Below are 12,184 nucleotides of genomic sequence, written 5' to 3' on the forward strand. Positions count from 1 at the left end.
TATAAACTACAATCAGGTAAGTCTCCCATTTATTCTAAATGTTCAAACTATTAAATGATATTAAACTTGATATTAAGTTGTAATATTACATTTTTGTATTGATATCAGTTATATGTTAACACAGTTATCAGTGAATAATTAGGAGTTAATACAAATTATATGAATATACAAAGAGCACATTCCATAGCTATTTTTATGCCCTGACTTAACTTTAAGAAATTCACAAACATAGAGCTCAAAATTTAAATCTCAAGCCTGAAAAATAATTCTAGAAAGGCCTAAATTACCCTTTAACAACTATAAAAGAAGCAGATCTACAGTAAATGTGATCTCCTCTTTCCAGGGGCTCAGTACCCAAGATTTATGCTTACAAATGTTATGGGAGGAGTTACATCAATTTATTATACTGCATAGAGAGCTAAATAATATTCAGAATTTTCTTAAAGTAAACTAATACAAAGTTCATCATTTAGTATTCAGAATGAGAAAATGTTTAATTTCATCTGTTGGTTGACAATGAAAAACACAAGTGCCTACCAACATTCTGGTTAATCATTTGACTATACCCTCCTCCCGTATTTGAGGAACAGTCAATAAGGAAGTCCTATGACATACATGTGCTTGGGTAACATACAATGGCACTGGACCAGGGATCAAAAGGCCTTCCTAGCCATGTGACCTTGAACAAGGAACTTATCCTCTCTATGCTTCTTCACATCTATAACATGGGGCAATACCTGCCTTATTAACCTCAGTGGATTGTGGTATGAATTAGACAACAGAATGTATGAAAAAGTACACTGAAAGTCTAATTCTAAGGTGCTATAAAAACATTTAGTATCATTATCATTAATATTATTATTAATAAGGGAAAAAATGAGAGAGGACTGCACTGCTTACATTAGTGTTCTGCATGTCTAGTCCCAACATGGAATGAATGGATTGCAGGGAAGGATGCTGGATAGCTTCTCTTGCTATCATGTCTTCAGAGCATGGCTTTATATTGTTTTAGTTAATTCAAATAACAGACATACCCACATTCAAAGGAAAGTACCCAAAGCCAAAAATAAATGTTTTGGGGATTATTCACTTTGGATTATCCATGCCTCTGTTTCCCTCCACTGGAGCAAATATTCAAGAGCTGACTGTATATAAAGAAGTCAGAGAAAACAGATGTACATAAGGCAAAAAGGGAAAAGTAAATTACAATCATCAGTATGCAGTCAGACATGTGTTTGCTCACTTAAAACACAATGCTATCCAGCAGTAGAACTTGCTTCTCAGAGTAAACTCAGTAATAACAACTGCAACAAACATCTGAGAACCTATGGCACTCAAGGCACTGTACCAGATGCTGGGGACACAAAGATAAATAAAACATGATTCCTGATCTCAAGCATCTTATAGTTTAGCAACTAAAGTCAACATATACACTTTCAACTGAAAGCTCAAAAATAGCCTATAAAATATTGAAACAACCCACTGACCCAGGAAAAGTTAATTGAGTTGTACTTTTTAGAAAGGACTACTACTCTAACCTAACAGCTATCACTGAACTCAAAACAATGGTTAGAAGTTTTTCCTTCTACACATAAAATTAAAACCTAAAATTAGAGTCTGAGCAAAAATCTGAAGTCATTTAAAAATACATTCAATACATAAAGCCGGGCAGGAGTTAATTTCTATTATCATACAAAATGTTAAAATACAATATATTTTAACTCACTTTTGTTCCAGGAGGCAATCCTTCTAGTTGTTTAGGTTTTATAAATGTTCGATGGTGTTGAGTCTTATGATCCATTTTCTCCTTGCATGTCAAAAACTGCAGCCTGCATTTTGTACAACGATGTATTCCTTTTTTCTGTTTAGAAAAAAACAGAAAAAGGGGGAAAAATAATTTCAACAACTACAAATCCTGTGTCCTGAAACTGCTGACTTAATTTTAATGATACCTAAATAATGTAAAAACTTGCGGTTTAACATCTCCTATCATAATAATATAAAATGCCTCATTTTTTAAAAGTCATTACATTAGTATTTGGGTTTCAAAAGTGTTCGCTACTATGTAAGAACTGTACATGAAAGTTCTATCAATAGGTTCTAATAAAACTTCTACTAATTGTGGTGAGAAATCTCTTTCAATTATAAACTTGAAGTAAACACATACTTTGAAAATGAGATGTACTACGTTTTTATCCTAGAAAAAGGAAATTATTTCTAATTTTTGCTATTTCTAGGTGGCTGAAAAGTTGGTAAAATAAATTAAACTCTCTAAAACCAAATAAATCTAACCAGACATTTCAAAGAAGGTTATTTTATAGAAGTGGTTACATAAACCAATGCTGTCCAATAATATCTCCTATGATAATGAAATATTCGAGAGCTGTATTGTCCAACACAGTAGCCACTAGCCACATGTGGTTATTGAGCACCTGAAATGTGGCCACTGTGACTAAGGAATTACATTTTTAATACTGTTTAACTTTAATTAATTTAAATCTAAAAAGCCATATGTGGCTAGTAGCTACTACATCAGACAATGTGGATGAAGAGGCATAAAACAGAACAACTGAACTTACTGAGAACCCCTTGACTGAGTCCCTCCTCAAACCCAGTCCTGTCATTATTCTACAGATGGGAAATGGGACCGAAAAAAATGCTAAGGCACTTCCCCATAGCTAGTTACTGACATTATCAGACCCCTGATCCACTGTTCTTTCTACTACAGATTATCAACTGCAATTTTTACCCTCATTATGGTTTTAGAGAAACCACTCTTTTGTAGTTATATGTTGTTTTACATATATATATATATACACACACATGCACACACACATAATTATACAACATATAATTATAAAGGAATGCCTTATCTAAAGCTGTATCTCTGCCAGATACATCACTATGTCCATTGAAATACAACTGTTTGTTTATTTATTTATTTATTAACTTTTAAGCTCAGGGAACATGTGCAGAATGTGCAGGTTTGATACACAGGTAAACATGTATCCCGGAGGTTTTTTGTACATATTATTTCATCACCCAGGCATTCATTAGTTATTTTTCCTGATCCTCTCTCTCCTCCCACCCTCTGCCCTCTGGCAGGCCCAAGTATGTGTTGTTCCCCTCTATGTGTCTTGTGTTCTCATCATTTAGCTCCCACTTATAAATGAGAAAACACGGTATTTTTCTGTTCCTGCATTAGTTTGCTAAGGATAATGGCCTCCAGCTCCATCCATGTCCCTGCAAAGTACATGATCTCATTCCTTTCTTTGGCTGCATAGTATTCCATGGTGTATATGTACCACATTTTTTTCATCCAGTCCACCACTGATGGGCATCTAGGCTGATTGCATGTCTTTGCTATTGTGAATAGTGCTACAAAGAACATATGTGTACATATGTCTTAACAGAACGATTTATATTCTTTTGGGTATATACCCAGCAATGGGATTGCTGGGTGGAATGGTATTTCTGTCTCTAGGTCTTCAAGGAATTGCCACACTGTCTTCCACAATGGTTAATTTACACTCCCACCAACAGTATAAAAGCACTCCTTTGCTCCATAACCTTGCTAGCATCTATTATTTTTTGATCTTTTAATAATAGCCATTCTGACATGTGTGAGATGGTATCTCACTGTAGTTTTGATTTGCATTCCCTAATGATCAGTGATGTTGAGTTTCTTTTCATATCATTGTTGGCCGCATGTATGTCTTCTTTTAAGACATGTCCATATCCTTTGCCCGCTTTCTAATGGGGTTGGTTTCTTTCTTGTAAATCTGCTTAAATTCCTTATAGATGCTAGATATTAGACCTTTGTCAGATGCATAGTTTGCAAAAATTTTCTCCCATTCTGTAAGCTGTCTGCTTACTTTGTTGACAGTTTCTTTTGCTGTGCAGAAGCTCCTTAATTAGATCTCATTTGTCAATTTTTGCTTTTGTTGCAATTGCTTTTGGTGTCTTCATCATGAAATCTTTGCCTTTGCCTATGCCTATGTCCTGAATGGTATTGCCTAGGTTTCTTCTAGGGTTTTTATAGTTTTAGGTTTTACATTTAAGTCTTTAATCCATCTTGGGTTAATTTTGGTATATGATGTAAGGAAGGGGTCCAGTTTCAATTTTCTGCCTATGGCCAGCCAGTTTCCCAAGGACCATTTATTGAATAGGGGAATCCTTTCCCCATTGCTTGCTTTTGTCAGGTTTGACGAAGATCAGATGGTTGTAGGTGTGCGGTTTTATTTCTGGGTTCTCTATACTATTCCATTGTTCTATGCGTCTGTTCTTGTTCCAGTACCAAGCTGTTTTGGTTACTGTAGCCCTGTAGTATAGTTTGAAATCAGGTAGTGTGATTCCTCCAGCTTTGTTCTTTTTGCTTAGGATTGACTTGGCTATTCGGGCTATTTTTTGTTCCATATGAATTTTAAAATGGCTTTTCCTAGTTTTGTGAAGAATGTCCATGGTAGTTTAATGGGAATAGCACTGAATCTATAAATTACTTTGGGCAGTATGGCCATTTTCATGATATTGATTCTTCCTATCCACGAGCATGGAATGTTTTTCCATTTGTTTGTGTCATCTCTGATTTCTTTGAGCAGTGATCTGTTTAATAGTTCTCATTGCAGAGATCATTCACTTCCCTTGTTAACTGTATTCCTAGGTATTTCATTCTTTTTCTGGCCATTGTGAAGGGGAGTTCATGATTTGGTTCTTGGCTTGCCTGTTACTGGTATATAGAAAAGCTAGTGATTTTTGCACATTGACTTTGTACCTTGGGACTTCGCTGAAGTTGCTTATCAGCTTCAGAAGCTTTTGGGCTGAGATGATGGGGTTTCTACATATAGGATCATGTCATCAGCAAACAAAGATAGTTTGACTTCCTCTCTTCCTATTTGAATGTGCATTATTTCTTTCTTTTGCCTGATTGCCCTGGCCAGAACTTCCAGTACTATGTTGAATAGGAGTGGTGTGAGAGGGCATCCTTGTCTTGTGCTGGTTTTCAAGGGGAATGCTTCCAGCTTTTGCCCATTCAGTATGATACTGGCTGTGGGTTTGTCATACATGGCTCTTATTATTTTGAGGTATGTTCCTTCAGTACCTAGTTTATTGAGAGTTTTTAACATGAAGAGATACTGACTTTTATCGAAAGCCTTTTCTGCATCTATTGAGATAATCGTGGGATTTTTGTCTTTAGTTCTGTTTGTGATGAGTCACATTTATTGATTTGCATATGTTGAACCAACCTTCCAACCTAGGGATAAAGCCTACTTGATCATGGTGAATAAACTTTTTGATGTGCTGCCGGATTCAGTTTGCCAGTATTTTGGTGAAGATTTTTGCATTGAGGTTCATCAAGGATATTGGCCTGAAGTTTTGTGTGTGTGGTTTTTTCTGTGTGTTTGTTTGTTTGTTTGTTTTTGGCACAACCAATTATTTATAAAAATCAAGTGAAGTAATATATAGGGAAGTACCTAGCACAGTTACTGGCATACAGCAAGCACTTCATAAATGAAAGTTCTTTATAAAATTCAAAGCAATATATAAATATGTGTTACAATTCTATTAATAGCTGGATCTTAAGTTTTTTTTTTTTTAACACAAGGTCTCACTCTGTCATCCAAGCTGGAATGCTGTGGTGCAGTCTTGGCTCACTACAGCCTTGACCTCCTAGGCTCTTAAGACTATTTTACAAGTGTGATACATTGGATTACATCACAGGTACAGGCAATTTAAACAAATTCACTCATATGTGCTCAAGGAAGAAGAGAAAGACCAAAAAATAGATACCAAAACAATAGAGCAGGTAAAAAGTTCACCAGAGTTGAGTTCCCAGAAATCTTTTCTCTATCTGTAACCACTCAGTAGGTTACATCATCCAGTTTCATAGTTTTTAAATACCATCTATCCAACTGCCTATGTAACATTACTGCTTGATGTCTAATACGCTTCTCAAATCAACCTGAACAAAATTGAACTTGAGATTTCCTTCCTATATCCCTGTCCCCCTCCTACAAAAAAAAATCTGTTCCTTATTCAGTCTTCCCCATATCTCAGTATATGAAAACTCCATTCTTGCAACTGCTCAAGGCAAAAAAATTAATCTCTTTCTCTTACATCTACTGTCAAACACATTAGTAAAACCTCTCAGCTCTACCTTCAAAATCATTCATAATCTTTCCACTTCTCATTACCTCGTTCGACCATTGCTACCATACTGGCCCAAGCCACTTACCTGGACTACTATAAAAATTTTCTATCTTCTCCCCCTAATATCCTTTCTTCTCTATGGACTTTTCTTTCCATAGCTGCCAGTAATAAAAACATGGCACATCTTTTTATATGCTTAAAAATGTCTAGTGCCTTTCCAAAGTCTTGGCTGTGGCTTACAAAGCTCCACATGAATTGGCCTGCATTCTATTGCTATAACCTCATCTCCTATTATTCTTCCTCCTATTAATTTACTCTGCTCCAGCCACACTGGCCTCCTTGCTATTCTTTGAGCATCCCAGGTATACACTCACCTCACTGCCTATATAATGTCACCTCACCGAGGTAATTCACATGGCTTACTCCTTTATATCCTTCAGAGAGGCCCATGTTTGAACATTCTTTATACAACATCCTTTTTTGACCACTCCTGTACTCCTACCACCTCCCCAATCTTTAGCACTCCTCATCTTCCACATTTTCCTCCCACAGTACTTATTGCCAGCATATACATTCTAACACACACATACACAAATATATTATCTTTCTCTACTATAATGTAAATTCCAGAGGGCACAAACTTGGTTTTGTTCAATGCTATATGATACCTAAAGCAGCCCCTAGCACATACTAAGGCACTCAGTAAATTGTTCTTAAATGAATAGTGAGGCAGAAAGCAAGAGATTAACAGAGAAAATGCATGTGAGTAGCATGTACAGTTTAGTTCAAAATATCTGCCTTTTCATTCAATGAACATTTGCCCAGAGTCCTAAGGTAGAATACATTAATCTACCAGTTCCTTAGTTGGACTCAAGTCTTACACATCTCTTTTATGTATGCATGCATCTCAATGCACTAAGGGTGATGAAGATACTTTTTTTTTATAACACTATGTTCAACAAAAGAAACAGTGATCTATTCCAAGAATAAATAAATATCTGTATTAAATTTTTTATAAGTGTACTATATTGTTTGGGAGACTTGAGAGATTTACAGGTAATTCTTACTATATGTAATTTCTACCTTTAGACCTAATGCCAATGTGAAATCCAACTCTGGTAGAGCAGTAAAAGCTTCGATGCTAAGTCAAACTTTGACTCTGCCTTTATTAGACAATGTGACATTAGGCAAGTTACTTTCTCTAAAGCTCTGTCTCCTCATCTATAAAACTGAAATAATAATATACATCTAGTGGTTGAGAGGATTAAACAAGAAAATGCATGTAAAGTACCAGCTGCTGCCATAAGGTAAGTAATTAGTGTATGTTAACTGCTTGTTTTATTAAAGCTCTAATGAGCATATTTAACACATCTGGAATTTCTATCAATATTTCTTAAAAGTCACACAAACTGGGTTATTAACTCTAAAATCACTAAAGACATAATAATATAATCTTTAAAAAAAGTTACGACTGAGTTCTTCAAAGACAATAAAATGAGGCATGGAGTCAACTATTCTGATTGTCTAATACTTTGGTAATAATGTTATCTCAACTATAAGTTTATAATCCCACTCAGCTATGGTCTTCCAGTCTTGTAAATCATTACACAAATTGTAAATACCTTCAAAGATGCCCGATGATCCTTACTAATAGACTGCCCCCTCTTTACTGCTGGCTATCTACCTCCCAGGCACTCCAAACAAAAAAGAAAATTGGCAGCCATGGCAAGTTAAAACATACAACTCAGGGCATGACAACTTGCTTATAAATCACACAGGCACATAGCAGGTCCCCAAATCTCTACCATAGTTACTATTCTTCCCACATCTCTATCTCACTCTATAGTTTGGCAAAGCACCTGGGAAAGATTATGTTTAAAAGCCCCATCATGAACTGGAGCTACTGCTTTACACCTCATTCTCCCTTTCAAAATTAAAGTCCAAAGATGAAATACAGGGTATCAAGAATAATGTTTCCCAAACTCTGTTCATAAAGAAATGCACTAAGGGTGATGAAGATACTTTTTTTTTATAACACTATGTTCAACAAAAGAAACAGTGATCTATTCCAAGAATAAATAAATATCTGTATTAAATTTTTTATAAGTATACTATATTGTTTGGGAGACTTGAGAGATTTACAGGTAATTCTTACTATATGTAATTTACTATACGTAATTGGGGAAACCTTAGAATAGATCTTGCCAGAAACTCTCAAGGATGTGTGGCATCCTAGTCACAACACATGCGATCCCAAATTGATCTGGAAATTCTACTTTCATGATCTTCTCCAATTAAAAACAGCAAGTCAATTTCATGATTTACTAACAACTGAAAATGACAGCAAAGTGAGCACCAATGCTGAATAAATTGGCATGTCAATTTAATCAATAATAAGAGAATGTATTGGGCTTTGTAGTGAGTTGACAAAATTTGATTACATGATCAGATTCAGTAAATCCATTGGTTTCTAATTTTGGCAAAGGCACTGTTGTTCTTTCAAGCACTCAAGAACTGGATTAGTGTTGCATCAAAATTTTTAGCCCAAATAAAAGATGGTTTAATTGCTTCAGGAAAAGAGCCAATAAGCATAATATCAGAATTCAAGGGAGGGGTACAAGCACTAATATTGAGTTCCAAAATTATATAGCAAAACTGGTGGAAGCCATCCAGGGAACAAGTGATGATCTAAATATAGTTCTCTGCCAGAGTTCATACATTGATCAGTAAGTGTCATTACTATTCCCATGGTCACACAACTATAAAAGACAACTCCAGGTCAATGACAACATGTCTTCTCATAATGATAAGGGGTTAGAAAGTTGAAATAAAGTTTGAAGAGCAAAACGAAAAATAAGATTATAAATCCTCAGTCTTTTCTTCCTCAGTTCAAACTCATTATTCCCTTTGTCCTGATAACTCCCTTCAAAATCATTCTCATATCTACCTTTACACCCTGAAATATTCAATCTTTTGGATATTCCACTCACTTTTTCTTTTTCTCTCAATCCTCAGCTTCCTATTTCTAGCTATCTTTCAGAATTTTCATTATTTATGACCCACACCATCACCAGAAAGGAAGTAAGGAAAAGAAGTGGAAGTTTCACAAGCAATTCAACATGAAGTGTAAATTAATAGTGTCATTTGGAACAACTCTGCTTCTCTTGCAGAACAAATCTAAAGATTCTCCAAGTCATAATCAGTTTTTTCACTAAGACAACATAATAAACAAATAAGAACTGGTAAATCTCACCTGATGCTTCATATAATGATGCATATATGGTGTTGCAATTTTAATAACTTTGAGGCAAAACGGGCATAGCAAGTTCTTGGTGTTTTCATGGGATGTTCTAAAATGAGTTTCTACATCAGAAAATGATGATGATCTATAATTACAAACCTAAAAAAAGAAAGAAGGCTTAGTTTAACTTGAAAATTTAAAACTGATATGCAATTACAAAGGAACAATGATGGATAATTTGTCAGGAGAACATTATGTACTACTAATCTAGCTCTGATGCCTTTGCAACCAAGAATCGCACTAAGGCAACACCAAAAGACCATCTTTGAGACATTAAACGTAGCTTTCAAAGTTAAGGGATACATCCCAAAACAAAACTAGATCTCCTTCTCTTTATCAGATCTTTTTATCTATCACCTTCTGTCTTGACTTGAAGTTTCAAGCTTTGGCACCTCTTGCTCTATAAAATGTTTTTCTGCTACATGAAGCAGCATTCTCCTTCAGATTGTTAATGGCCTCCAGGTTTATGGCAATGGCAATTTATCTTTTCCTTGCTTTCCTCTTCCTTCAAATTCTTCTTCTTTGGAAAAATACTTTTGCCAAAGCATTTGGTAGGGTTCTTTGTATCTAACAGCACTTTGTATTTCCCTTGTATGACTACATTCTTCCCTATGTAGCACAGTAAGTCCATATGTTTGTTTTTCTACATACAACAGGACTCATCTTTGTCCAGTACAGAGATAAGCAAACAAAAGCCTGTGGACCAAACCCAGCTTGCTGCCTATCCCTCATATAATGCATAAGTTATGCCAAATTATGCATAAGTTTGCTGACCGCTGGTCTAATAGGCTTAAATTTTATAACCGAAACAACAAACAAACCAAACACTTAAAAAAACAATAAAATGTATGTGTACCTGGCAGACATATGGCATTTCACCAGGTTTATGATTGTCCTTCATATGTTGTAAAAGAACATGTTCTGTTTCAAATGACAATTCACAGATTTTACAAATAGCTAAATGTGGGAGAGAAACAGTATTATAATATTTAAGATATTAATATAAAAATTAATTTTATACATCTATATCAACAACAATAACAGTAGCAGTAGGGACAGTTGTGAACAGTTAAATAGCTTGTTAACTATGTGCAAAGAACAGTTCTAAGCACTCACATTACCTCACCGACATTAACTCAACTCCTATTAACAACCCTGTAAGAAAGGTATTTCTATTATCCGCATTATTCAAGTGTTAAGTAACGTGGCTAAAATCTTGTAGCTGTATTAAGAGGCAGATCTGGGATTTAAAACCAAGCTATCTTGCTCCAACATCTGTAATTTTCTTTCTTTCTTTTTTTTTTTGGAGACAGTATCTTGCTCTGTCACCCAGGCTGGAGTGCAATGGCGCAATCTCGGCTTACTGCAACCTCCGTTTCCTGGGTTCAAGTGATTTTCCTGCCTCAGCTTCCCAAGGAGCTGGGATTACAGGCATGCACCACCATGCCCGGCTAATTTTTGTATTTTTAGTAGAGACGGGGTTTTGCCATGTTGGCCAGGCTGGTCTCAAACTCCTGGCCTCAAGTGATCTGCCCACATTGGCCTCCCAAAGTGCTGACTGGGATTACAGGCATGAGCCACTGCACCCCGCCTGTGATTTTTAACTAAAACAGTAGTTCCTTTTCCTATTAAAGTTTAAATGAAGAGCAATGATTTAATATTTTAAAACTATGATACTAGGCTCCTAATTTAGTCCCCAACATATAATGCATAGTTTAGGTCAAGGCAATTACCATACTGAATTATTTGCAAGAGGCACTTTAATATTAGTAACTAATTTTATTTAAAAGTTTATCACAGTTAAAACTTGGCCTTTCAATTTTGCCCTCAAATTCCAAAGTCTAGTTCTCATTCTCATTTTTCTAACAGGCTTCTTAAGGTTTTCTCACAATTTATATTAGCGAAATCAATAATATGGAATATTTAAATGTATTGGTAACTTACTAGAAAATTCATGGGGCGTATGTGTACTTTCGATGTGACACTGCAACTGAAATGGTGTGGGAAACTGACGGTAGCAGTGCTGGCAGGTGGTATGGTTTTCCCAGCTCTCACTGCTCTGCTTCTCAAGTTCCAAATGGTGTTTCATGTGGTTCATAAACCTATAAATGGTTGTCAACAGGTGCAAAACTTGAGATTTAAAAACAAAAAGGAAATCTCACAAACAAGAATCTGAACCTAAATCTTAAAAATATAGATGTATTACTCAAACTCTCAAAAGTCTTAAAGTTGCCTAGGAAACTTTTAAAAAATCACTTTTAAAAATCACTTTTAAAAAATCACTTCCTTTAAGTGGCTAAGTAAACATCTTTTTACCTTTGCTTTAAAATAATTCATTCACGTAATTAATCTGAAAGATCAACAATTTGATATAACTCTTAATCATTATTTCAGATTATTTAAAAAAATTTTTTAGATAAAAGAACAGGCTTCTGATCCATACTTGAAATCCTATTTACATTTTAAAATTAAATACTAAAAGAAAGGAAACCCTATATCCATACTTGGAATCCTATTTACATTTTAAAATAAAACACTAAAATAAAGGAAACCCTATCACCAAAGGCAGCTACAGAGTCAGGAGGAAATCTTTTAAGGCCTTGAAAATATACAATAGATTCCAGCTGCTTAAATGACAAATTACTGGTATTTTTACTTGTATCTTGGTTTCTAAATGCATGTAATAGCAGTTTTGATGCCTACAATTACAAGAACCTTTTGTTTTATTTAACGATA

General features: G+C 35.1%; 1 protein-coding gene across 14 annotated transcripts in view; it reads right to left on the reverse strand.

The window, feature by feature from the left end:
- The window catches only part of ZNF280D (zinc finger protein 280D), a 102,280-nt gene that overhangs the window by 37,113 nt on the left and 52,983 nt on the right, over positions 1–12,184 (reverse strand). For all 14 annotated transcript variants that reach the window (XR_010131179.1, XM_055364012.2, XM_063699014.1 and 11 more), the window contains 4 exons: positions 11,393–11,550; positions 10,305–10,405; positions 9,401–9,547; positions 1,727–1,861 (listed from right to left, as the gene is read on the reverse strand). Coding sequence is in view for 13 of the 14 variants with exons in the window: in XM_055364012.2 (XP_055219987.2) it covers positions 1,727–1,861; positions 9,401–9,547; positions 10,305–10,405; positions 11,393–11,550 (541 nt within the window). In the remaining variant the exon portion in view is untranslated. The remainder of the gene's footprint in view (positions 1–1,726; positions 1,862–9,400; positions 9,548–10,304; positions 10,406–11,392; positions 11,551–12,184) is intronic.

The sequence above is a fragment of the Gorilla gorilla genome, chromosome 16 (assembly GCF_029281585.2).
Source record: "Gorilla gorilla gorilla isolate KB3781 chromosome 16, NHGRI_mGorGor1-v2.1_pri, whole genome shotgun sequence".
Classification (NCBI taxonomy): domain Eukaryota; kingdom Metazoa; phylum Chordata; class Mammalia; order Primates; family Hominidae; genus Gorilla; species Gorilla gorilla.